The 27,422-nt window shown below is 50.2% G+C and overlaps 1 protein-coding gene and 1 long non-coding RNA gene across 2 annotated transcripts in view; one reads left to right on the forward strand and one right to left on the reverse strand.

Moving 5' to 3' along the window:
• SLC6A4 (solute carrier family 6 member 4) overlaps positions 1-26,629 on the reverse strand; it is a 41,079-nt gene extending 14,450 nt beyond the window's left edge. The window contains exons 1-10 of the mRNA XM_047757637.1: positions 26,332-26,629; positions 11,437-11,883; positions 8,680-8,814; positions 7,690-7,909; positions 6,766-6,904; positions 5,580-5,714; positions 5,116-5,219; positions 2,965-3,092; positions 867-979; positions 89-220 (exon numbers count right to left, since the gene is read on the reverse strand). Of these exons, the coding sequence (XP_047613593.1) occupies positions 89-220; positions 867-979; positions 2,965-3,092; positions 5,116-5,219; positions 5,580-5,714; positions 6,766-6,904; positions 7,690-7,909; positions 8,680-8,814; positions 11,437-11,779 (1,449 nt within the window). The 5' untranslated portion in view covers positions 11,780-11,883; positions 26,332-26,629. The remainder of the gene's footprint in view (positions 1-88; positions 221-866; positions 980-2,964; positions 3,093-5,115; positions 5,220-5,579; positions 5,715-6,765; positions 6,905-7,689; positions 7,910-8,679; positions 8,815-11,436; positions 11,884-26,331) is intronic.
• On the forward strand, positions 4-7,719 carry LOC125114381 (uncharacterized). Its single transcript, XR_007131776.1, has 4 exons — positions 4-1,111; positions 3,010-3,171; positions 5,146-5,235; positions 6,794-7,719. It is a non-coding gene; the product is annotated as an uncharacterized LOC125114381 (long non-coding RNA).
• Positions 26,630-27,422: the final 793 nt, after the last annotated feature.

Here is a 27,422-nt window from a genome sequence, read left to right on the forward strand (position 1 = left end):
GCATCTAGTCGGATTCGTTGCCACTGAGCGGCGACAGGAACTCCTCTTAGAGCACCCTGTTGCCCTGGTGGAGGGTCGTGGTACTCACGAAAGTCAGCGTGATCAGAGATCCCAAGAAGCAGGTGATGACCACGCCGAGCGCAAGCCACTCCCGGCGCTTGGACCAGAAGTGTGGAAACTCATCCAGCACAGCGGTGATCACCCCCTCCAAGCCTGCGAACTGAGAGGGGCACACAGAGACGTCACTGTGGACTTTGGAACAAATCTGCTACCTCTAGGACAGTGAACAGAGGGAGGGGTTAAAATTGCCAAGTGACCTGTCAAGCTCATCACGACCCAGCCCTCACTGGAAGTAAATTTCCACGTGACCCCATCATTTAGAACTCACCCCTAAGGACATCAAGGGAAGAAAGCAGAGCATGTGGACAGGACTTCTTTACATGAGGTCTCTTGGGGAGACTTTGGTTGTGCCAGAAATGCCAACTCAAAACTGGAACTCTTTCCACACTAATGAGGTGAAGGCTGGGCAGCAGGGCACTAAGACACAAGCGTGACCTTGCCCTGGCCTTTGGGTGGTGCCAGTCTGGTCAGGGGACAGTGCACACTAACAGCGGATCGCCTGTGCTGAGCTCTTGGCCTGGGCCAGGCGCTTTGCCCCCATTGTCTCATTAAGGACCCGCTATTGTCCTAGAGAACAGTAAGCGCCCAAAGGCACAGGGGCTGGGGCAGCTCGGGGAGGGAGCAGCCATCACCACCTTCGGGACCAGGATGGAAGGGGCGGGCTGCAGCCGCCTCTTCCTCTCCCTGCACTTCCCACCCCTCCTCCTCCCCCTCCTGCTCGCAGCTCTCCCTCCGACGTCACTTACCGTGCTGTCTAAGCCCAGGGTGATCAACATCAGGAAGAAGATGATGGCAAAGAAGGTGGACGCGGGCATGTTGGCGATGGCCTCTGCGTAGGTGATGAAGAGGAGGCTGGGGCCTGAGACAGAGACAGAGAGGGGAGGACGTGGTGGCAGAGACCTGCCCTGCAAAGCAGTCTCGGGGGACACGCGGCCACAGCAACAATGACAATTCCTGTCGCAAGAGCTTCCTGTGACGCCGGCCTGGACAGGTACCAAGTGCTTCCTCACACCCTACAGCACCCTACCTGGCCATCCTGACATCCTGGGACGAGGAAGGGAGGGAACAGTCAAGTGTGTCCCCTCCACCAACGTGGAGAAAGGAAACAAACCTGACATCCCAAGACAAGCAAAGCTGAGCACCCAAATAGGAGTTGCCACTATCTAATAATGCAGTGCTTTTTTTTTTTTTTCAGGGCCAGGGTTGCTCTGTTTCTGAAGTCTTGCAGTATTTAGCTCTTTCTTTAGCTCCAGAATAGTTGGAAATGTTAAACGGGTTTTAGAAGAATCATAAAGGCCTTGGAATAAAGACTTCCAGCTATTTTGATGTCCCTTTTTAAAAAAATTACAGCTGATTTACAACATTGTACCTATTTTGAAGTCCTTTGTGACAGTACAAGGGACAGACATGTCCTCAACCTCTCATAGACTAGATAGGGCGCCTTAGTTAGGGGTTGGGAGCACTGCAGCAGGCCAAGGACAGATGCACGTTGGCAAGAAAGCCCTGGGATTCCATCCACAAGATCCCGTCACCCCTTTTCAACATGAGTCACTCTTATTTCCATGAAAACTCACAGTATGGTAAAGTGACCATGTCATCTACTTCTAATTTCTCTGCAGGGAGTTCCCGTTGTGTCGTGGCAGAAACAAATCCAACTAGCATCCATGAGGATGGGGGTCAATCCCTGGCCTCGCTCAGTGGGTTAGCATCATCCAGCGTTGCCTTGCGCTGTGGTGTAGGTCACAGATGTAGCTTGGATCCTGCATTGCTGTGGCTGTGGTATATATAGGCCAGCAGCTGTAGCTCCGATTCGATCCTTAGCCTGGGAACCTCCATGTGCCATGGGTGCGGCCCTGAAAAAAGAAAACAAAACAAAACAAAAAAAAAAACCAAAAACCTCTGCAAAAAAAAATTCTAAGCGTTAGTAACCATTTGCTTACTAGACCTGGACCCATCATAGGACCCAAACCCACTGATTTTACTTTTAAAAATTTTTTATTAGAGTTGATTTATAATGTTCTGTCAATTTCTGCTGTACAGCAAAGTCATACATGTATATACATGTATATACATTCTGTTTCTCATACTATCTTCTATCAGGTGATTGGATACAGTTCCCGGTGCTGTACAGCGGGACCTCATTGCTTATCCATTCTAAATGTAATAGTCTGCACCTACCAACCCCAAACTCCTAGTCCATCCCACTCCTTCTCCCTCCATCTTGACAAACACAAGTCTGCTGTCCATGTCTCAGTCTGTGCCATGCTTTAGATTCCACATATAAGCAAACCCACTGATTTTATTTTTATTTTTGTCTTTTTGCCTTTTCTAGGGCTGCTCCCATGGCATATGGAGGTTCCCAGGCCAGGGGTCTAATCGGACCTGTAGCTGCTGGCCTACGCCAGAGCCACAGCAACGCGGGATCTGAGCTGCGCCTGTGACCTACACCACAGCTCATGGCAACGCCGGATCCTTAACCCACTGAGCGAGGCCAGGGATCGAACCCGCAACTTCATGGTTCCTAGTCGGATTTGTTAACCACTGAGCCATGACAGGAACTCCAAAACCCACTGATTTTAAAAGCCATCCTCCAAGTCACTTTCTCAAGCCCACAGTGGACTCAAGGCCCCAGTAGTGGGTGCCAAGGGAGCTGCCCCTTTTCCACCATGGTCTGGACACAGGGGAAGGGTTGAGATCCCCAAGGCAATACATTTCTCTAAAACCTTTGAAAATGTTAAGAAAACGTTTAGAAATAACATAAAAGTTAGATATTTATAAAGATCCAAAGAGCAGCAAAGCAAATCTGTTGGGAGCAAGGGACCTAAACAGAACCCAAGGTCCTACCTGCATCTTTGGCCACCTCAGACACATCTTCGTTCCTCATCTCAGCCATATATCCGAGCACGGTGAAGATGACAAATCCTGAAACGAAGCTCGTCATGCAGTTCACCACACTGGTCACCAAGGCGTCTCTGGAGCAGAAAACCCAAGGGGACTGAGACATTTCCAAGCTGGGAGTCTAGGGAGCATCTGTCTGCAGCCATGTCAAGGGTGAGTGAGCTCACAGGGACTTTGAGGCTGGCTGGGCATCTTCTCCCTTCCTCCCAAGGCCCAGCCTCTCAGATGGGTTGCATCAGCCTTGAAGCACAAGCTGCTGTTACGGCCATGCACAGCATGGGGCGAAAAGCAGATCAGGAGTGGTTTTAAGAGATGATCCTGCTATAAACCTGCACAGTATATACTCTCGATTTCAAACAAGCTTGCTCTGAAGCAGGGCTTGGGTTGCAGTGGGGGCCCAGGGCGGGGCTTGGCCTCACATTTGTGAAGATATCAGATTTAGATTTAGACTTTTTTTTTTATGGCTGCACCCATGGCATATAGAAGTTCCTGGGCCAGGGACTGAATCCCAGCTTTAGCTGCTGACCTGTGCCACACCTGCTCAGGCCGCTAGATGCTTTAACCTGGCGGCCAAGCCAGGGATTGAACCCATGCTTCTGCAGTGACCCAAGCTGCTGCAGTTGGATTCTTAACCCACTGCACCACAATAGGAACTCCCAGACTTTTTTGACATTATGTGTAAATGAGGTTATGAGAGTGCCACAGAGATACTCAGACACTTTCAAAAGAAGACCTCATAACAACTTCAGGCTGATGTCCCAATGCAAGGCCACACTGCTTAGTGTGCATATGAATTTCTTTAAAAATTAATTCTAGGAGTTCCCGTCATGGCACAGTGGTTAGTGAATCCGACTAGGAACCATGAGGTTGCAGGTTTGATCCCTGGCCTCGCTCAGTGTGTTAAGGATCCCGCGTTGCTGTGAGCTCTGGCGTAGGTCGCAGACACGGTTTGGATCCTGCGTTGCTGTGGCTGTGGTGTAGGCCAGCGGCTACAGCTCCGATTAGACCCCTAGCCTGGGAACCTCCACATGCCGCCAGTGCGGCCCTAGAAAAGATGAAAAGACAAAAATAATAATAATAATAATAATTCTATAATTATCTTATAAATAGCACAATCAGATTGCTGGACATTGCCATCTGTGACAGACCATTTAGACGAAGTTAGCTCTGCAGATTGCCAAGTGATATTTAAATCGTAACTGGTTCTGGTTCCATCAAATTTCTGAAGTGAGATTTTGACATAAAAATCATGGCATTCTGTGTTGGTCCAAAATAGTTCAATCGTTATTCTTTTTGTGTATATGTACATACACAAATTATCACATTATGATTTTTGTTGTTAAATACATTAACGGGTCAAATTGAAATATTTAATGTATGTGGCAATTTTTGTAAACCTGGTTTGGAATTTTTTTTTTTTTTTTTTGATATATAGAAAAGCTCACAAAACAGGAGTTCCCATTGTGGCTCAGCAGGTTAGGAACCTGAGTAGTATCCATGAGGATGCGGGTTTGATCCCTGGCCTCACTCAGTGGGTTAAGAATCTGACATTACTGCAAGCTGTGGTGCAGGTCGCAGATGGGGCTCGGATCTGGTGTTGCTGTGGCTATGGTATAGGTCGGTAGCTGCCGCTCTGATTAGACCCCTAGCCAGGGAACTTCTATATGCCATGGGTGCAGCCCTAGAAAGAAAGAAAAAGAAAGAAAGAAAGAAAGAAGAAAGAAAGAAAGAAAGAAAGAAAGAAAGAAAGAAAGAAAGAAAGAAAAAAAAAGAAAGAAAGAAAGAAAGAAAGAAAGAAAGGGAAGAGGGGAGGGAGGGAGAAAGGGAGGGAGGGAGAAAGGGAGGGAGGAAGGAAGGAAGGAAGGAAGAAAAAAAGAAAAGAAAAGAAAAAGAACAGAATGGTCTGGGCCTCTCTCATCTGCTGAGTGGCCTTGAATGAGGTTTGTGGTCTGGGTGGGTGCTCTGGTCATGGGTGAACTGGTGAGGCACCCCTGAGGGTCAGAGTGTCAACATGGCTTGAGTCCGACCAGGTTTGAGGTCATCAGTTCAGTTGCTCCCTCCACATTCAAGCTTTGCTTGGCAGGCCCCGATACTCACTGGTAACAGTTGTTGTTGAATTTGTTGTAGCTAGCAAAAGCCAGCAGGACTCCAAAGCCAGGCCCAAGAGAGAAGAAGATCTGAGCAGCTGCATCCACCCACACCTGCAGCAGAGCAGAGGTAAGGGTCACGGCCAAGCCCCAGACACTGGGTACCAGCAGGCCCAGCGCCCCCGAGGCCTCCACGTGGCTATGTTCGGAGGCAAAAAGCAGGCTCTTCAAGGGCTCCGTCCAGGGATGGCCACATATCACGTGCAAACAAATGTGATTTCTCTTACTTAGCATTTTGGCATAAACCAATCCAGTGGCCTCAACTATTTCAGGCTTGTATTTTTGGTTTAAAGCATCACTGCAGACTTGCCACTGAACCCAAATTTCAGTTGTTCCTACTGTCCTGTTGGGAAGACTGGCTTCAGTTTTAGGAAAAAGACAGACAGGTACACGCTAGTTTCCTCATTTTCTTACCCCTGTCTCCAGGAGTTTCTGCCAGTTGGGTTTCAAGTAGAAGAGAACTCCCCTCCAGGCCCCGGGGAGCGTGGCCCCCCTTACCAGCAGAATCGAAAGGATGATGTAGGGGAAAGTGGCTGTCACCCAAACCACCTGTAAAGAAGGAGACACAGGTTATCACTGCATGAATGCTGGTGCCTTTTACTCTTGAAAACCTCCAAGAAAGGAGAGCTACTTTTTAAAATACACATATAATTTTAGGAGGCAAGGTGGTGTGGCAGAAAGACCACAGTCTTTAGAATAAGACAGGGATCCGATTCCCTGCTTGCCATACTGCCTCCCTCTAAACCCACTCCCCATCTGCAAAATGGGAAAACACTTAGCAGGAAAACAATGAAGTAGCCACTGTATACAAAGCACTGAACATGGTCTATGATGGGTTTTCTGTTTTCCTTTTTTTTTTTTTTTTTTGGTCTTTTTAGGGCTGCACCCGTGGCATATGGAAGTTCTCAGCCTAGGGGTCGAATCGGAGCTACAGCTGCCAGCCTACACCATAGCCACAGCAACACCAGATCCGAGCCACATCTGTGACCTACACCACAGCTCATGGCAACGCTGGATCCTTAACCCACTGAGCAAGGCCAGGGATCAAACCTGCGTTCTCGTGGATACTAGTCAGATTCATTTCCGCTGAGGCACGACTCAAGCCACATCAAGGAACTCCCGTGATGGATTTTCAGTAAATTATTGCCACTGTCATTAGTTATCACACTACCAGGGGTTAAAGGAATTTTTAAAAATCACATAATGGTGGAGTTCCCGCTGTGGTGCCACAGGATCTGTGTGCCTTGGGAGTGCTGGGACGCAGGTTTGATCCCCGGCCCGGCACAGTGGGTTAAAGATCGGTGGTGGGGCAGCTATGGCTTAGGTGGCAACTGCAGCTGGGATCTGATCCCTGGCCTGGGAACTCCATATGCGGAGGGGCAGGCAAAAAAGAAAAAAAAATAATAATGGTTCATAGGATTGGCTGATTTCTAGAATTGTCTAACAGATTTGGTAAAGAGAGACTGAGAATCATGGAATGCGCGTGTTGTAGAGGAAGCCAGGTCCCCCTGTCTGTGACTGTCTAGGCTCCTGAGTTCTGACTTTGAGATCCTCTGGGGCCCCTTGGCAGGCCTGGGTCAGCAGCCAGAGTCCTCCTCACCTTGCCAGATGTTTTGACACCTTTCCAGATGCTAAAGTAGATAATGGTGAAGATCAGCATGATGCAGAGGGCAAGCTGCCAGCTGATGCCCCCCAGGTCCTGGAGTCCCTTGGACCGGTGGATCTGTAGGACGTGGCGTCTGAGTGAATGAGAAAGAAAGGCCCGTGACCTGGTCTGAACGGTCCCCTGCACATGATGGTGCGACACCTCTGAGAGGACACCAAGAAGAAAAATGGTCATCACACTGCAAGGACCAGGTGGTCACCAAGCCTCGGGAAGAGCTGGGAGGGGCTCTGCATGCTCTGAAGCAGAGAAAAAGCACTCAAGCCAGTGGACCCTGGGAAGAGTGCTCGGCCCCAAGGCCGACCCAGCCAACCCAGAAACATGGCTGGCTTTTGGGTTCATGAGGATTTGTATGTGTGGGCAGTGGGCCCCTTCTCCATCCCCAAGCCGCTCTCTTCGGGCTGCCGTTGCCTGAAATTCCACCATTCAAGAAAACTACCTACCCTGGGCGTCTTCTTTCACAGGATAGATAGAGCTCACGTATGAAGTGAAAACATGAAACCAGAAACTTTTGAGTCATTTCAAACTATTGAAGTAGAGGGAGGCTCTGCTCCCATGACAACTGGCTGAGAGGAGGGCCCAGGAGGAAGGGTGGTTCCAAAGCAGGGGGGTACTTTTGGAATGTGAAGGCAGGGACTGGCCTGGGCGCATCAGAAAAGAAGGGGACGGCACAGAGCCCCAGACTGCAGACCCTCACGGTAGAGTCTCCCAGCTCCCTCCCTCACATTCACCCCCCTCCCCACAGCAAAACCCATCAGCCAAGAGCTAAGAGCCTCGGGCCCCCGCCTCCCTCCTAAGAAGCCAAACCCCAGGGGTGTGGTCTGCCCCTAACAGGCCACCCCCTCACTTACATGCACTTACGTGTAAAATTCTTCTGCAGGGGACGTTGAGTGGAGCATCCAGGTGACGTTGTCCTCGGAGAAGTAGTTGGTGCAGTTGCCGGTGTTCCAGGAGTTCTTGCAGCTGGTCCAGGGCAGCTGGTCCGTGAAAGAGGAGATGAGGTAGTAGAGGGCCCAGGCCATGATGGTGTTGTAGTAGGAGGCGATGTAGAAGGCGATAACGCAGATGGCGAAGCCGATCCCTGGGTGAGAGGGGGCAGGGGGCCGGGTTAAGGGCAGTCCGACAGGGAAACAGGGCATCGGAGGCAGTGCAGCCTGGGTGAGGGGGAAGGAGGGGCTCCCACTCACCCTGTCCCCCAAAGACGCCAGGAACGGTGGGAAAGTGCCAACAAGGTAAACGCCTTATTTGTATTTGCAAGGTTACATGTTTTAGAAAATGTGGCATCTAAATTAGGGCACAGATGAACCTAGCTACAAAACAGAAACAGACTCAGAATGGAGAACAGACTTGTGGTTGCCAAGGGGAGGAGGGGAGTTCGGGGTTGGGAGATGCAGACTCTTCCATTTAGAATGCATAAGCAGTGAGGTCCTGCGGGACAGCTCAGGGAACTATGTCCAGTCTCTTGGGATAGACCATGCTGGGAGATAACGTAAAAAAGGGAATGAATGGATACGTATGGCTGGGTCACTTTGCTGTACAGAGGACTTCGGCACAACACTGTAAATCAACTATACTCTAATAAAAAATTAATTAAAAATCAGGGGAAAAATGTGTGTGCATGCTAGTAATGCTTTACATTTTTTCGATTTCGTTTACTTTCAATTGCCATTTATTCTGTTGTGCTTCAACAACCTCGCACCATTGAAACAGCCAAAATCTTAATTACTCCAGCTATTTCCTGGGGATACCTAAGGCCTGACTGATTCCAGGAGGTCCCTAGCTCCCTGCCACACTGATGGAAATCACCACTTTCTTGGAAGACCCCTCCATCCACCCGAGCCTTTGTGTTACCTTTGAAAATTGGGCAGATTTTCCTCCATATTGAAATGCATCCATTCCGGTGGTACTGGCCCAGCGCGAGCTCCATGTAGAAGAGTGGGATCCCCCCGAAAATGGCCATGATTGTGTAGGGGAGAAGGAATGCCCCTGAGACAGATGAAAGACAATTTCACTTCCTGCCCACATCGGTCCCAGGACAGCCCAACTGAAAAGGACACACAGACCCATCTCACGGTGCCCCCTGGTCTTAGCGCTTTGCCAGAAGTAGTAGTAGACAGAGCTCCACGGTGAAGGCAGGTTGGGGAGGAGGCAGGGAGTAACGGGAAAGGAAGCTCATCTGGGAGTCAAGAGAACCGGCCACGGAGCAGATCTACTCCTAACTGCCTGGAAGATCCTTCTTTCTGGGCCTCTTTTCTCCACTAGAAAGTGACAGGGCAGAGGGGAACTGAGGCTCCTAAACCCATCCATCATCATCACTGGTAAGCTTAAAAACACCCACCCATGCAGACCTCCTGAAGCAGAAGCTTCAGGTATGGGTATAACACAGCTTTTGTAAGCTCCTCAGTGATTCTGGTGCAACCAGTACAGGGACCAGCGTCTGGGACCCTTGGAACAGATCTTCTGGGACAACCTATACAACAGCTGCAATGATCTACAAGTCACTCAGTTGGCATCATTGTTATCTGTATCCCCGGCTCCAGACACTTGATTATTGATTTGTGGTTATAGGTCTCTAATTCCACAGAGCTAGAATGTTCCCTCCTGAGCCCAATTTGCAGGTGTGCCTGAAATCTGCAGGTAGTTTACTACAGAATGAGAAAGTGCAGAACTGCTGCATCACTGGAGATGCTGGTGTCTCCTAGCTCTCGAGGGTGAGGCAGAATTTGGAAATGCCATGCTGGGCATTGCTCACTTACAGCCTAAGTTTCAGCCCAAAAAAAGTAGGCTGGGTATGATTGTCCCTGATAATTTTCCCTCCCATAAAATGCTTTAAACCTAGAAACCTGAAGTCAATGCAACTCAGAAAGGTCTCACCTAACTTTGTCATATTGGGTAAACCTGGCTTGAGAATAAGAACCATGCTGTGTTCTCATGGTGGCATTTATCCAAAAGCTTTGCTTGCCTGGCTTTACAGTAGGGAATGCACGTAGGGAAAACATCACCAGTGACCCAGCCCCTTATATAATGCTCAGGCTAGAGATGAGTCCCCCCCGAGCTGGAGATAAGGCGATTCCAACTCTGCTCCTCCAGGCCAGAAGCGTTGGGCTTCCCGGGGCCCCCAGGACAGCTTTTGCAGCTGCTTGGACCCAGGTCCTTAAAAGATGCAGCAAATCCAGGCAACTCTGTGTCAGGTCATTGAGAACGTGAGGGAGACACAAATGAATTATCCCTCAAACCTCATTTTAGCTGCTCTCTTAAATCTGTTCCCAAAGCTCTTTGATTTGACTCCCATTACTGGTCCTTATCTTTTTTTTTTTTTTTTCCCCTTTTTCTTTTTATAGCCGCACCTGTGGCATATGGAGGTTCCTGGGCTAGGAGTTAAATCAGAGCTGAGCTGCAGCTGCAGGCCTATGCCACAGCTACGGCCGTGCGGGATCCTTAACCCACGGAGTGAGGCCAGGGACCAAATCTGCATCCTCACAGAAACAATGTTGGGTCCTTAACCCAATAAGCCACAATAGGAACTCCTAGTCCTTTTCTACTCTGATAGCAAGTCCACGGTCAAAATTGAGGCCTCAAACCTCCTCACTCCTCTCTCCTGCTCTGCTTGCTGGGGCTCCCATACCCATGCCTACAGTCAGCTACTATTCTTTTTTTTTTTTTTTGCTATTTCTTGGGCCGCTACCGCAGCATATGGAGGTTCCCAGGCCAGGGGTCTAATCGGAGCTGTAGCCACCAGCCTACGCCAGAGCCACAGCAACGCAGGATCTGAGCCACGTCTGCAACCTACACCACAGCTCACGGCAATGCCAGATCATTAATCCCACTGAGCAAGGGCAGGGACCGAACCCGCAACCTCATGGTTCCTAGTTGGATTCGTTAACCACTGCGCCACTACGGGAACTCCTTTGTTTTTTTTTTTTTTTTGCTAATATTCTTGATCATCTACAAATAAACTGCTCTAGAGGCATTAGGGAGAGAAGGAGGAACAGGAAATAGTACCTGGCCTCAAAAAGCTTATACTCTTGTAAAAGATACAAGGCATAATCCATATATGGTTTGGGGTTGGCATTAATGCAGCTGGTTCAGCAATGGGTCACACCCAGACTATCACTTAAGACTCTGGACCTGAGCTGACACCCTCTCTGACCTCACATGAGTCCAAAAGCCCGGAAGGTTGGGGACCCTGGAGCCACCTCCTGATTTTTCCTTTCTAAGATCTAACTGCTCTGGACTCTCCTGAGCAGAGCCTGCCAGCAGGAGTACAGGATCTCAACACAGCACCTTCCTACGTGGGGGAGAGCAGGGCTCGCATAATGCAGGGAGGGGAAGGGGGCTCTTCCACAAACTGAGCACCCGTGGTGCTCAAGGTCTGGTGAGGTCAGGCTCGGGCGGGCTGTCCTTCAACTTCATGACCCAGAGAGCCTCAGCCATGCTGACCTAAGGTTTGCACTTCTTGGAGCTTTGTCTTTTGGGCTGGCTTGAACGTCTAGGCAGTCCTGTTCCCAGCCTCCACATCACTTACATGCAACAGATAGGACATGACTGATCCTCTGGCTTCCTAAGAGAATCCACAAACCACCCCTGGCCACGGCCCACAATACTGACCCCCTCCGTTCTGGTAACAGATGTAGGGAAAGCGCCAGACGTTGCCCAGGTCCACAGCATAGCCGATGACCGAGAGAAGGAAATCCACCTTCTTGCCCCAGGTCTCCCGTTCCCCCGGATGAACCTCAGCCACTAGGGCAGTGGTGGCAGCCGGGATGGAGTTCTGAGTGTCGTCCCCTGCTCCCGGGCTCGGAACTGCTGAGTACCCATTGGAGATGTGGCTGGACTCGGCCTTGTCCCCAGGAGCAGGGAGGCCCTTCCGCAGAACACCATTTTCTTGACAGTCATCTCCATCCTTATAAGCTGACAGCTCCCTCTGGGAATTTAAGGGCGTGGTCTCCATTCTGCCGAATGGACGCTGACACACATGTGCCGTGGACTGACCCGAATTCTGGCGCTCAGTTCTGTGCCTGTCCTTAGCGCTTTTTATCAGTGGGGTGGCGAGCTCTGTTGAGAGGCCCAGGAGAAAGGAGAACAGAATTAGGCATTTCACTGATCTTTGGAAGCTCATCATCCATCTTCGACTACATCCGTTAATGAGATTACAAAGGCATCTGTTCAACGTGACCCATCCTTTGTGTTCTAGGAGCGTCGATAAAACCAACCCCATGTTTCAACCTTTACAAGGTGTCAAATCACAACCAAGTAATTTGAAAAGGAAAAGACAAAATAACAAGGCAAAACCAGACGCAAATAATGGAGGTTTTGCACAGGCTCTATCAAGAACAAAGCACTGACCTCACTTTGAGGGACTGGAATCCCACCCTGCCGTTTACCAGAGCCTCAGAAGAGCATGAGAAGAGGCCTCACCACAACAAAGCTTCTCAGAGCACTCACTTTGTCCTGGATGCCATGCTGGGAAGAGAGTAACAGAGAAGCAGTTTCTGGCTGCAAATACATAAGGACGGTCCTTTCAAACATTTAAGCTGAACGCTCGAAGCTTGTGTGTGTGTGTGTGTGTGTGTGTGTCTTTTTGCCTTTTCTAGGGCTGCTCCCTTGGCATATGGAGGATCCCAGGCTAGGGGTCGAATCAGAGCTGTAGCCGGCCGCCGGCCTACATCACAGCCACAGCAATGCAGGATCCGAGCCTCGTCTGCGACCTACACCACAGCTCAAGGCAATGCCAGATCCTTAACCCACTGAGCAAGGCCAGGGATCGAACCTGCAACCTCATGGTTCCTAGTTGGATTCCTTAACCACTGAGCCACAACGTGAACTCTCTCAAAACTTATTTTATATAAACTATAGGTGTGACTTTAAAAGGCAAAGAGCATAGGAGAGAAGTGAAAAGGCCACCCTCTGCGAGGCACCCTTAGCTCCTTTGCTGCAGACTTTTTCACTCTTTCAGGAGCCCAGCTCTTAGCAACCTAGCTATTCCCAGCTGTGTCCAGGCCACCTGTGCCTCAACTTTCTGGGTTCCCACCGTGCCTCTGCGAGTCTGGCCGAGCCTTAAATGGCACTGCTGCTCACCATTCATTCTTCTTGCCTCTCCCCAGCAACTCCTGAGGCTAATCCACCTGCTCTTCTGCACCAGTGGGCAGGCGGGGTCACCTCTTCTTCACGCGGGAAGAGCCAGAGAGGTCACACAGGCTGGGCTGGAGGGAGTCTCTGTCCCTACGTGCCTCAGGGCCGCCATGCCTTCATGTCGGTGCCATGGGCCAGGGTCGCAAGAAAGTCAGTTCAGCTCTCCGGATCAGATCGAGGTCTGAGACGTCAATCATGGGGTAGAAATCTGAGCCCTTTTGGACTTTAAACCTCTGGCCTGTTATAAAGCAGTATGGAGCCAGGACCTTCCAGCTAACTTCATTTCTTCTGGGCTTGAATTTTTCAAAACTTTTTTTTTCATTTTTTTATTACTCAAATGAATTTATCACATCTGTAGTTGTATAATGATCATAACAATCTGATTTCACAGGATTTCCATCCCACAGCCCAAGCACATCCCCTCACCCCCCTCAAAACTCTTGAAACATGTTTCTGCTTAGCTCAGATGAGATCGGGCATGTTCGGGGTGGTATGGCCCTAGACTGTTTCTGCTTAGCTCAAATCGCACTCCACCTTTCTAGGAAAAGATGTCCAGGGATGACTGCGACCACGATTCATAACAACAAAGATCTGACCCTAATCCTCCAAACCCAACAGGCAGAGGTTGGCTAGGAATTGGTGGCTAATGAAAATGGTATGTCTCCTACCCATGTGGCGCTTTTGGTGACTTAACTACCCACATGTGGAAATAGGAAGATACAAATGTAGTGAATAAAAAACTGGAACACAAAGTAATAGGATTCACACTGGAGATTATGCACATCAACACTGGCGAGGATTAGAAATGAACACCAGGGGGAGTTCCCGTCGTGGCGCAGAGACTGGTTCCCGACTAGTAACCATGAGGTTGAGTGTTTGATCCCTGGCCTCGCTCAGTGGGTTAAGCATCCAGCGTTCCTCTGAACTGTGGTGTGGGTTGCAGACACAGCTCAGATCCCGCGTTGCTGTGGCTGTGGTGTAGGCCGGCGGCTACAGCTCCAATTCGACCCCTAGCCTGGGAACCTCCATATGCCACAGGTGCAGCCCTCAAAAGCAAAGAAAAAGACCACCAGGGGATGCAAGTAATTAGAGTGTGTTTACTGGGTTCTTTCTGTAAAGTAAAAAATAAGAAGTTTAAAAGGATTGATTGAGGCCAAAAATATTACAGCAGCAAGAAAGAAACCAGGTCCATGTAGCAAGAATGTGTGTGTGTGTGTGTGTGTGTGTGTAAGGGGGTGGGGGAGGTGTCATGGGTTCTACCCCATTTGACCCCCCCACCCCTGACCCTCCAAAGTGCAAGGAGGCAAACATGACCCAGAGAAGGATAAGAATTTCTGACAAATTTTTATCTAGAGTGATCTAGATAAAAACCCACTCTGCTTGTCTTTATGCTTCTGTCCAGCCTTCCCTGCTCCCTGTTTCCCTGGGACCTCAACTAGACTTGATAGACTTTCTTTTTTTTTTTTTTCTTTTGCCACCCCATGGCATATGGAGTTCCTAGGTCAGGGATCAGATCCAAGCTGCAGCAACACTGGATCCTTAACCCACTGTGCCGGGTCAAGCCTCCACTGAACCTGCGTCCCGGCACTGCAGAGACGCTGCTGATCTCGTTGCGCCACAGCAGGAACTCTATGGACCTTCCCCCCCCTTTTTTGGCCCCCCTGTGGCATATGGAAGTTTCTGAGGCAGAGATCAGCTGGACTGGTGACCAACGCCACAACTGTAGCAACACTGGATTCTTAAACCCACTGCACTGGGCCAGGGAACAAACTGCTGCCTCCACAGAGATAAACCGGATCATTGACCCCACTGCGCCACAGTGGGAACTCCTAGACTTGACAGATTTTTTAAATAACCACACATCCATAAGTGACCATTTACCAGGCTAAGGGATTTTTCAGGTGTCTTTTTTTTTTTTTGGAGAGAGATGATATGATGTCTACATACAAATATTCAGCTAAATTAAACCTGAACTTGGCAGCCTCTTGCTGTATTATTTGAAGAAGGCCTCTGCACTTCCCTCCGGCCTTTATTAGTGGCATGTTTTCCACTTTAAACACTGACGAACTTGAAGACCAGATGGCAGATAAAGGGCTCTACCATGTGTGGTCCGGCAGACAGCACCCAACGGCCAGATCCCACCTGAGACTGAAGTCTTTCCTTTTCCCCCTTCAAAATTTTACCCCAGATTTTCTACAGGAACCTCTTCCTATCTTTAATACTGCAACTGCCCTCTCATTTCTTTCTTTTTCTTTTTTTTTTTTTTTAGGGCCCCACCCAAGGCATATGGAGGTTCATCAGAGCTGTAGTCACCGGCCTACACCACAGCCACAGCCACTTGGGATCCCACATCTGCGACCTACACCACAGTTCACGGCAACGCCAGATCCTTAACCCACTGAGTGAGGCCAGGGATCGAAACTGCATCCTCGTGGATACTAGTCAGACTCGCTTCTGCTGAGCCATGACGGGAACTCTTTTTCTTTTCTTTTCTTTTTCGGGTTGCACCTGCAGCATATGGAAGTTCCCAGGCAAGGGACGGAATGCGAGCTACAGCTGCTGGCCTACGCCGCAGCCACAGCCACGCCAAATCTGAGCCTCGTCTGCAACCTACACCACAGCTCACGGCAACGTCAGATCCTCAACCCAATGAGCAAGGCCAGGGATCAAACCTGTGTCCTCAGGGATAGTAGTCATGTTTGTTACCACTGAGCCATGACAGGAACTCCTCCCTCTCATTTAAACTGAAGCTCAAAGAGCAAAAGCATCGCCCTACCTTTCTCAGGCATGTCCACCCTGGTCTCTAGAGGGAAACGCCATCCAGCTCTAAAGAATACACTGGTGGGGGAATAAACGTTTAGGCCCAGGGTGGCTCCATCCCGCTCCTGGTACAGGGGTCCTGTGATTTGTCCTAGGTCCCATTCACTTCCTCGCTTGGGGGCACCCTGCAGGGAAGTTCGTGTGGGTTGGTGAACTGCGGCGGGGGGACCAGGGTATGTTCTTCAGAGTCCTCAGGGGTTCAGCTCCCAAGGCATCTGATTCTGATTTCTTGGCAACTGTAATGAGCAACTCCTCAAAGAATGCACCAGTCTCTATTTTTGCTGAGCATGACAAAGATCTTGTTTCCTAAAATATCCCCCAGCATTTAAAAAAGTTCCACTGAAGGCTGAAATGGCCCAAATCATAAAAAAAAAACCTTGGTCAGAGGGTCCCTCAACCCAATCATGACTTCAGGCCACCTCTCCCTAGAGGCTGGGCTCTCTCCGCCCAGCTCTGCTTTCTGGGGTTCTCTTCTTGGGGTCCCACCCCAATCACACAGCCTGGGGTACAGACGCGTAAGTTAGGGCCACATGAAACCACCCCGCAGGCAGGAGGTGCACATCTCCTTTTCTTCCCTCCACTCCTGTGCCTTTTAGAAGAACACTCCTCCCGGGGACCAATCTGTCAGCCAGGAGCAGACGGCTGGACCTGGGCCCCCCATCTGCCTGCAGGACGCTGCCTGTGGATCCGGACTCCTTTCCCGCTTTCCCAATCCAGCAGAGCACTGGCCGGCTTTTCCCACAGGGACCAGCAGACAGCGAGAGCTGAGAGCAAGCCGGCCCAGGACTATAGGAGTAAAAGACCTTAAGAAGCTTGGTTTCTAAGAATGCTCTTTTGAAAGCTTTCCTTTTTTAAAAGGTATTTTTATCCTGCTGGGTAGAGAGATGGCAGCCGAGGTTAGTATTATAGCTGTGACCGCCTCCAGGCTGACCTGAGTTTTCCTGGGGCCAGAAACAGCATCAGAAACCCTCCTTTGGAGTTCCCGTGGTGGCGCGGTGGTTAACGAATCTGACTGGGAACCATGAGGTTGCAGGTTCGATCCCTGCCCTTGCTCAGTGGGTTAAGGATCTGGCGTTGCCTTGAGCTGTGGTGTAGGTTGCAGACGCGGCTCGGATCCTGCGTTGCTGTGGCTCTGGCGTAGGCCAGCGGCTATAGCTGCAATTCGACCCCTAGCCTGGGAACCTCCATATGCTGCGAGAGCGGCCCAAGAAATAGCAAAAAGACAAAAAAAAAAGAAAGAAAGAAAGAAACCCTCCTTTGCACCTTGAATGTGTGCCATTATCCCAGGCAGAGCAGATAAGAGGCTGTGGGTAGGGCCATGCATGGAACCCAGCTCTGGTGACAGGCCAGAGCCTTGTCCCCCCACCCCCGTGGCGCTGGACATGAGGGGACACATGGTGGTGCAGCTGACAGAGTGACAGCCCACTTTCTGCTCGTGTTTCTGCTTCCTCTCCGTCCAGAGAGTGGGCTCATTCACTCCACCTCCCCTCCGGTAAAAAGGATTGTTTCTGTTTAAACTCCTCATCAAATCTCCAGTCCTTTTCCACAAACTTGGTCTCTGTAGCCAGGTATCTGAACAAGCACATGATTACAGCGATTAGTCATGAAACCACCCAGCCCTCTGCAAATGCCTGTGACCCTGCTTGTCTGATTGATGCCCTCCACACACTCTAAGCAGAAACACGGTAGAAGTCGTGCACTTTGACTTCACGTGTCCACATCAGAGTGAGTTCGTTTCTCGGACGCTCAACTTTCCTTTTCAAACACACACACACATAAAACCTCCCATCAACAAAGCCCAGAGTGAAGTACGCGCGTTTGCCACTGAGATAAGATTAATGATAGGTTATAGAGCCAAGTGGCAATTTGCTTTCTCTATTCAGAGGGAGTCTAAAGTCCCCAAGACATGGAGCAAGGATGACAGGAGCCATGGAGCCCCGGGGTCCAGAAGGCAGTAAACACAGAAACTGGCTCCCTGTCCCGGACTGGTACTGATTCTGTAGAAACATACGCTAAACCACCTACTATGTGCTGGGCCCTTGCAGACAAGGCAGGCCCCACCTGCCTTCATGGAGTTCATGGTACAAGGCCAAAACCTCAATGGTAGGGAAACACCAGCAAGCTGGAGAGGGAGGGGCTGGTGCTGCCTCCAGGCTTCTAAGCGATTCATTGTGACTGATCCTTCTGCTGACTTGATGCAGCTTGTTCAGGACACCTCACACCCTGAGCTCCAGAGCTGCCCTGGGGCCTTTTTTTTTTTTTTTTTTTTGGTCTTTTTAGGGCCGCACCCATATCCTCGGCATATGGCAGTTCCTGGGCTAGGGGTCAAATTGGAGCTGCAGCTGGAGCCCACAACAACAATGGATCCAAGCCGTGTCTGCAACCTACACGAAGCTCATGGCAACAGCGGATCCTCAACCCACTGAGTGAGGCCAGGGATTGAACCTGCGTCCTCATGGATACCAGTCAGGTTCTTAATCCGATAAGCTACAATGGGAACTCCCTGCTCTCAGGCTTTAAAAGTCATCCTGTTGTTGCTCTTGCACAGCCTCTGTCAAAGGAGCCTGTATTTTAGCCACTTCAAGGTCTCCCCAGTTCAAGGTAGTGGTTTGTGTCTTTATGTGCTGAAGGGACCGTGTTCTGAGGGGTGTCTTAGGTCATAAGCCACGGGGCCTCCTGCCTCGCCTTTCAAACAACTAAAGAGACTTCATGATCTGAATGGAGGGAGGAGAGAAAATCTGCTTTTCTGGACATGAGGGGTAGAAGCGAACTCTGCTATCAGAGCCTGCTCCTTATCCAGAGAATGCCTCAGATGAGACAGTGTAAGTTTTTGGAGAGGAGTTGGGAAGGGTAAGCTCCTCAGGGCCATTTGGGCTGGTTACCATGAGAAAGGAAAAGGGTCTCCTTCGAGAACCTTCTCTGGAGGAGGATAACTTGGAGCATCTCTCCACACAGACTGGAGGATTAATTTAGAGGATCTGCCATCTGTGGTGAGGTCACTCCAGAGGCTGGGCAAAAGTACAATGGATTAGTTACTTTGACTTTAATAAGAAGAAATGGGTCTGACAGGGATAGACATAAATAGCCCTCCTGCAGTGAATACGAACAGCAGAGCCTAGACTAACCACTTTCTTGTGGCATCATTTAACAGTCCCTGTGTGTCCACAAACCCATGGTTCTCCTGTCACACAGTTCTGCACGGGAATCCCAGACCCATCACTTACTGGCTGTGTGACTTTGGGCAGGTTGCTTAACCCCTCTGAGCTTCTCTTTCCTAGTGTGTAAAAAGTAGACCCTTAAAATTCCTGCTTCCATGGCTCAGTGGTTAACAAATCCAACTAGGAACCACAAGGATGCGGGTTCAATCCCTGGCCTTGCTCAGTGGGTTAAGGATTTGGCGTTGCCGTGAGCTGTGGTGTAGGTTGCAGATGTGGCTCAGATCCCATGTTGCTGTGGCTCTGGCGTAGGCCGGTGGCTACAGCTCCTATTCGACCCCTAACCTGGGAAGCTCCATATGCCACGAGAGTGGCCCTAGAAAAGGCAAAAAGACAAAAAAAAAAAAAAATTCCTGCTTCCTTTCCAATAAAATTTGTTTTTTTAAATTCCTGCTTCCTAAAGACTGTTGTAGGAATTGAAGAAAATATGACAAACGCTTACCAGCATCTGGAAAGTAGCAACATCACACTCATGTAACCCAGTGTGCTTTTCTTCTTTTCACCCCAGTCATGGAAACCAGGGCCCACGAGGCTAAGAGATTTACAGCCCACAGTACAAGTGGGTGGCTTGAGCCAGAAGCTAGGGCCTCCATCCCCTTCCACAGGCCTTCACTGGTTCGAGCTTTTTCCTGTCAATCAGTAGCACGGGGAAACTTGTAAACAGCAGGTTCCCGGGCTGCTCACTCAGAGATTCTAAATAAAGAGATCCACGTGGGTGCTGCACTGTTAAGAAGTTTGCCAGGTTATTAGGGGCAGGTGGGCCACTGAGCATGCCCAGTGCATCCCCACCCCGCCCCTTGCTCCTAATCTTCCTGAATCCTCAGAGGCCAGGCCGAAGTTTCTACCCACCTCCTCCATGGAGCTTTTTCTCACCACCCCAGCCCAGGGCTCTCCCTCCACTCACTGTCATCCTCAATGGTTATCGAGAATCATTAGCTATTCTTTTATGTCTAGGTGCTCTGCATGTCCCTGGAAGCAGGGGCCATGGCTTAGACATTCTGTCCTCAAATCCTCACTGTCTGGTATGTGCACTGCACGGCTCCCGACTCAGTCTATTCCGGTTTCCTGGGCGCTCGGAGCCTGGGAACCACAGCCACCTGAGGGCAGGTGAGCTGCAGGTGAGGCTCTACTCTTCCCTGGCCCATTTCTCAGGAGGCCCGCCCCTCCTCGCTCCGCACCCATCAGGAAGATCTGCTGTGCATCCCAGGGGCAGAGGGAGGGCTGTTACAACAATTTCAATGAACTCTGGACTGGAAATGACTGACATGCCTAGGATTAAAGAGTAGCCCAGGCTGTGCTTTTAGACTTTGAGACAAGTACCAGCAGGCATGCCAGTCAAAGGACTGTATGCCCAACAGTCATCAGTGAGTTGCTTGTTTGGAACTTGCCATCTATTTTCTGCCTACAGAAAGAAATGTTGTAAAGGGTGGTGAACCTCCTAAGCTAGTTTTCAAAGTCCTAGTTTAACCATAAAATACTAAAACATCTAAAACGCAAAGCTGTAGGAATTCCCTTCGTGGATCAGAGGTTAACGAACCCGACTAGGATCCATGAGGACGCAGGTTCCACCCCTGGCCTCGATCAGTGGGTTAAGGATCCGGCGTTGCCGTGAGCTGTGGTGTAGGTCGCAGATGCGGCTCGCATCTGGTGTGGGTATGGCTGTGGTGTAGGCTGGCAGCTGTAGCTGCGACTGGACCCCTAGCCTGGGAACCTCCATATGCCTCAGGTGTAGCCATAAAAAGACCAAAAAAAAAAAAGGCAAGTGGTAGAACATGGTGTTGTTAAGTACTACAAGAGTGGGTGGGAGGTGGCAGTAGTTAAACTGATTCCAAGTTATTTTAACATTCTTTCTGGTTCCTGAGGAACACATTTAAGGAGAGAAGGATAAGGAGGTAGAGAGGCTCCTGCACAGATTCTGCGGCGGTGCCTTTGGGGGGTACTGATTCCTTATTAGATTTACCTCCCCAACTTACAACATTTTACAGAAAACAAAACTGCTTTCATGCTACGGCTGCATCTGTCTCCACATGGACAGGGCTGGGAAAGGGACTTGGGAAACTCAAATAGGTGATATGTTCGATGAGGCAGAATGAAGAGTGTCACTTATACCTTCCAAATATCCTTTTCTTGTGAGTTATCATGCAGTATATGCACAATAAGTAGACATTAAGATTAAAAAAAAAAAAAAGTAGGCACTTTTCCAAACACAGACTTTCTTTCCCTTAACCCAGGTACATTACTAAGAGGGCTTTTGTGTGATGCAGACACGATTAGGCCCACACAGGATGCTAGGAGAGGGAGAGAAAGGGGAGAAAATCAGCCCCAGGGAAAGGATGTTGGCAAATGAGAGCGGATTTACCTGTGGCAGCTGGTGGGAGAGAGAAAGGGAGGAGAAAGGATTTGAAGTGGAATTAAATACAACGTGAGTGAAGGCGAGAGGAAGCAGGAACAGGCCCTTTACCCTCGGTGGGGCAGGGAGGCAGGGAGCTAAGTGAGGGGACAGAGGGGGTACAGCAGCAGAATGGAGGGGGCATGGAGGCCACCTCTTCAGCCACAGGATGTTTGTGATTTGGGTAAGCTTGTTCGAAGGTACCTCCACTCTTAGATCAAGTTCGGAAATGTGTGGAGGTTTTTTTTGTTTTTTGGGTTTTTGTTTTTTTTTGTCTTTTTGCCTTTTCTTGAACCGCTCTCTCGGCATATGGAGGTTCCCAGGCTAGGGGTCCAATCGGAGCTGTAGCCACCAGCCTACACCAGAGCCACAGCAACATGGGATCCAAGCCGAGTCTGCGACCCACACCACAGCTCACGGCAACGCCGGATCCTCAACCCACTGAGCAAGGCCAGGCATCGAACCCGCAACCTCATGGTGCCTAGTCGGATTTGTTAACCACCGAGCCACGACGGGAACTCCTGAAATGTGCTTTTACAGTGAGTCACACACACGGTTAGGGAACATTCACGAAAAATCAGGTCATCATCACACAGAACGGATCTAGTTCTCAGATGCACTGAGATGAGGGCAAGGGGTTGTTTCCCGTCCCTAGGAGCTGAGGGTCTCCAAAAGTAACCCCCTCTGAGCGAAAACGGGCATCACGAGACAGTGGGGGAAATGCGAATACACGCTGTATATCTGATAGACGTGTTTTTATCAACGTGCGGTTTCCCAAGTGCGATACTAACGGGGCTCTGGTTACTGAGGAGGATGTCCTTGTTCTTAGGAAACACGAGCTCAGAGTATTCAGGAGTGAAGTGCAAATGCTCACAGGTTCAACAACAAAGTATATCTATGTGTGTGTGTGGTATAATTATTACATCATTATATCATCTCATACATAATATATCAAATTATATGTGTGTCACATATGCAAAAGTTAGATACACATCTCATTAGAAAACACAGACACAGATGTGGCAAAATGTTAACAACTGGTGAATCTGGGTGAAGCCTCACTGGGCCATTTCTTCAACTTTTCAGTTGAAATTTTTCAAAATAAGAAACTGCGGGGAGAAAAATAATTCTAGCCCTCGGACGAGCTGGGAAACCTTGAGTCAGTCAAACCTCCCTGCTGCCTGAATACATATCTGCTCCCTCCCGGGCTCTTCCCTCCCCTTTCCTTCCTGCCCCAGCTGAGACGCGGAAGAGAGCCAGCTAACTTGATTAGTGTTTAAAACAACAGCGGAGAGAAAAAACAGACCCGGGAGACTCAAGTTCGAGGACTGGCTGGGCCCTCAGCGCCTTGGGTGAGCTTGGACAAGCCTCAGAAGGCTTGGAGCAGATCCCCCACAAGGCCCTTCCAGCCGCCCTCCCCCGACCCCTTAGCTTAGGGAATCCCTTAGTTAGAGGGAAAAAAAAAAAAAAAATCAGCAAAGGAAATACCATGTTCTTTCTCCTTGAATATGCCCGGAAAGACCCCAGAGAAACATGAGAAGGCAAAGGCCCCCTGCCTGGCCCCTTGCCCCCAAGCCCACCTGCCCGCCTCCAGGCCTGCTGTCCCAGAGCACACAGCCGGCTCTCCCAGACCTGCACTCGCCTTTACCTCTTCCCTTCCCACCTCAAATGAGGACATGAAGACCTAGACCTTGGGAGCCCAGGAGACCTCCCCTGCGTCACCTGCCACTTGTCAGTACCTGGGGACCCTGGGTATTGAACTGGCCCTGGGGCTCATCTCTCAGGCTGCAGCCTAAGGCTTTCTGGGGTTAAGAGAGGGCTACCTCGTCCTGTCCTGGCTTTTTAAAAACCTATGGCTAAAACATCCACTGTCAAGTGCCCTTGGTTCAGAGCTGGGGGACATCGAGGGAGCTGCTACCAGGTTCCAGAGGAGCCAAAGGAAAGAAGAAAATAAGGCAGCCAGACTGCCTCACACAGGCCTTATCTCCTTTAAGATTGTCACTCCATTAGACACAGGCTTGGGAAAACACTTACTTGGTTTAACAACATGTTGCTGATGTGCAGTAAATGAGCCTTCATCTTCCCAGGCACTGACAGCTCACCTAGGTCAGGTTAGAGGGCCCACCCCAGTGCAGAGGCAGAGACGTTCCTCAGGATCACTTCTGCCTAGAAATGGGGGTGCTGTGCTGGCTGGTGGTGGGTCTCTTGCCACCCTAGAAAAGCAGGTCACACTTTGCCCAGGGAAAGTCATTTTAAAAAGTTTTTTTTTTTTGTTTTTGTTTTTTGCTTTTTACAGCCGCACTCAGGGCATATGGAGGTTCCCAGGCCAGGGGTCCAATAGGAGCTACAGCTGCTGGCCTACGACACAGCTGCAGCAACAAAAGATCCTTAACCCACTGAGTGAGGCCAGGGATGGAATCTGCAACCTCTTGGTTACTAGTCAGATTCGTTACCGTTGCATCACAACAGGAACGCCCCAGGAAAAGTCATTTATGCAGGGTTCTTTAAAATGCTATTTCCATCTCTTTTCCACCTGGGTCCCTTCTAGAAAGGTGACAGTTTTCTTTCCTCAGGGTTCTCTTTGGCCCCGTTAAACCCAGAAATGGGATTCCCCGCAAGAGCTGGCGAGTTGGCCTCACTTGCCCGAGGAAGAGAAATAGGAGCTTTTTCAGACCTTTGACTCCATACTCACACCTGTTCCTTGGTGTTCCAAGGATTGCGACCCACTGGCAACAGCTTAGTGACTGGAAAGAAACCAGCCCAGCCCAAATCTGTAGGGCCTGGGGGCCGTTTCTCCTGCTCCACACCCTGGGCAGGTTGCAAAGGCAATTTGGGGAGACAGGAAACTTGAGCCCCCGTGGGATGGACATGGTTGAGGTGCAGGACTTAACTTGTGCATGTCACAGTGGTGCAAAGCCTCTACCATGGAGTGAAAGCGGGGGTCCTTGGAGGACCCTAATCTGACAGAAACATCTGGGTGAAGAGTCTTGGCCCTCAAGCATTTTGCACCATCATTTCAACTCGTTTTTGCTTGAAGCAGAAAGGCTAGGGTCAAAGTCACAGAATGGGCTGGAGAGAACTGGTGGGGATGCTGCTGTATTTTGCAGGCCCCCACCGCCCCTCGCTAAGAGCTTAGGGCCTCAAGACCCAGAGGAGCTGATCTGTGACTGGGATTAAGATCTGAGGTACTTTCTTAGACGGACAGAAACATGACTGCATAATTTTCCCTTTGGCCATCCAGGCATCTTTATTTAAAAAGTCAAGTCATGACCATATCCTGTTGATTCATTAAGCCAAATTAAAATTAAACTTCTTCAGGCAGCCCCGCCTTTGTTCTCCCAAATTATACCATTTGAGGAGTATGAAGGAGAAGGGACTGTGTTTACTGGCTTCATTTCTGGAACTGTGTTTCTCTTTGGAAGCAGACACCCAGGATGTTTTTGCAAGCCCCCTGTAAGACACAACACTCTCCAGCCAAGCACCCCCATTCCATGATCAAGTCCCCCCTCTGTGAAACTCATTGACATGCCTCTCCGAGTTTCATCAAAATGCTCAAACAACTCTAAAAAAATCCCAAAAAAGGAATTTCTGAGCTTTTGCCGGTTCCATTAAAACTTGAACGTTATTCCATCCCCACTTCCCCCCCCTACCATAAATATTTTTAAGCAAGGAGACTGAAAGAAATGGGTTTAAATATCTGTCCTGGTGTCACATCTCTGAAATATCCTAGGTGGATCACCTGTGTGTTGAGGGGACGTCTGATTAATTGTGAAGCAGTTTCAATCTGCTGTTATTCAGGTTCAGTCACAAAAAGGAAAACCCATGCCCCAAACAGCTTGCACAAACCCCATAAGAATCCCCCTCTCATCATCCATGCTGGAAGCAGCCACCCAACCTGAGGCTGTGGTAGGAAAACTTGAACTTTGAGCACCAGTAGCTTCACACAAAAGCAGGTTATAGATCTAGAGTCGAAGCTTTCCCTCCACTCCCCAAATCCAAAACCCCAAGAGCCCATGGTGCCCCTCCGTTTCACTAAACACAGGTCCCAAAGTTGCTTTCCTAGACATTTTTCCTATGCAACTGAAGGCAAAACACATTAAATATTTGATCCCGTCTTACTATGATGAGAGCTAGCAGGCTCATAAATAATCCATTGACCTGGTTCATTTTTCTGGACAAAATTGATCATAAAAATACATACACTCAAACCTTTGTAATGTCTGACTCTGAAATTCCACCCCTCTGAAATTCTTAAGAGCTCCAAACCCCAACTGAAATAGAAATTCATTATGCAGAAGACCCAGGGCGAATAGAAATGTGCTTCTTAGTGTTCTGTAGCTCCAGACAGCCCTTTCAAAAGCCAATCTGAATGTACACATTTTTCAAACAACTGATGGTCTCACGCTTCAACCATGTAAAGCAGCTCGCTGGAGTTTGAGTTTCACATAAATTGTGAATGGCCTGTGGGATGACCGACTGAGCGTGCATCGGCTCTACCAGTGAAAACCACCCAAGCGCACGGAGACTCGTCCCACTTAAGTGTCATCCCGAGATTTCTCTAGGCATTTGGGCTTCTCGTCGGCCAAGACGCTCCCCGCAGGGACGCCTGCACAGAGACCCCGGCACGCGATGGCGGTCAGAAAAGACCAAACAAAAGCTACGGCTTGAAAGTAAAGCAACTTTCCCCCCAGCGCAGGACGGCACTTCGCCCGAGACCGTCTTGAAGGGCTTTCCCGGGCTGGACCCCCCGAAGGCCGGCCGCCGGGGTCGAGGGAGCCCTCGGAGCCGCCCGCCAGCCCGCGGTCCCCGCTGCCGACTCCCTGCGCGCCCGCCCTGCCAGAGCACGGCGCCCACCGCCCAGGTCCCCCCGCCAGTGCCCGGAGGGCCGCGCGGGAAGAAGTTCTGGAGAGAAGGAGGCATTAGAAGCCAGAAGGAAGGCGGACCCACCTGCCGGGAGTCCGCGAAGCTGGTTCCAGGCTTCCGACGCGGGCGACCCTCGCGCCCTCGAGGCACCGGGCGCCGCTGCCTGTGCCGGCGCCGGCGCCCGCGCGGCCGTATTTGTACTCTCGGCCCCTCACATGGTCTGATCTCTAGATATCCGCCGCCAAAGAGCTCTTGAAGAATTTTTGCGTCACTTTGAGCCACAGAAACTTTACGTTTCTCCGCAGGCGGCCGCTGCTCGGCGTTCCTCCTGGGGAGGGGGTGGGCGCGCTCAGCCGAGGTGGGAGGGGGGGCCCGGGGAGGTGATGGACACCCCCCTACACACACACACACACCCACACACACACATACACACGCACGCACGCACGCACGCTCGCGCTCCCTCGCTCCCCGGGAGGGACAGCGCTGAGAGAGCGAGCGAGCCCGGGGCGGTGAGGGGCGGCGAGGGGCGGGCAGCCGGCCGAGCGCCGCGGAGAATCCTAACCTCCGCGCTTGTTAACCTCGCGGGGGAGGGGCTGCTCCACCACCCACAGGTGTAGTTTCTCCCCAGCAGTGGCTCCCCAAATTTTACTTAGGTTTATAAGCGACTCAGTATCGCTTCCTCAGAGTGATCTCCCTTGGCCACTGACACCTCCCATCACCCGCATCCCGAATCCTGCCCTATTTTTCCTGCTAGGACTTAGCCCCTGGCTTTCGTCCGGCTCTACCGCTGGGACGTAAGCTCAGCCAGAAGGAATCTTCTCTAATGCCTCACCATCCCAGCTGCCTCCAATAGCGCCCAACCTAGTGGCTCACAGTCCATACTTGCAGAGAGAATGAATGAATGAAGAATTCTTTTCCATTTTGTGAACCAGACACAAGTTCAAAGCGGTATCAGAACAGAGGGTACGGGGGGAAGGTGGTGGAGGGTGATTTGGAAAACTACGTCCCTGGGGCGTCCGGCTGGTGGATGAAGTTCTTCGAGTATCTTCATTATCTGAAGAGGTTCAACAGGAGTATCTTCATCTGGTGTTGGACCAGATGAAGATACTGCTTTGATAATTAAAAAAAAAAAAAACACTTATGTTTAAAGATGAGCTTCATATTATCATATTTTC

Source organism: Phacochoerus africanus, chromosome 14 (genome assembly GCF_016906955.1).
Source record: "Phacochoerus africanus isolate WHEZ1 chromosome 14, ROS_Pafr_v1, whole genome shotgun sequence".
Taxonomy (NCBI): Eukaryota; Metazoa; Chordata; class Mammalia; order Artiodactyla; family Suidae; genus Phacochoerus; species Phacochoerus africanus.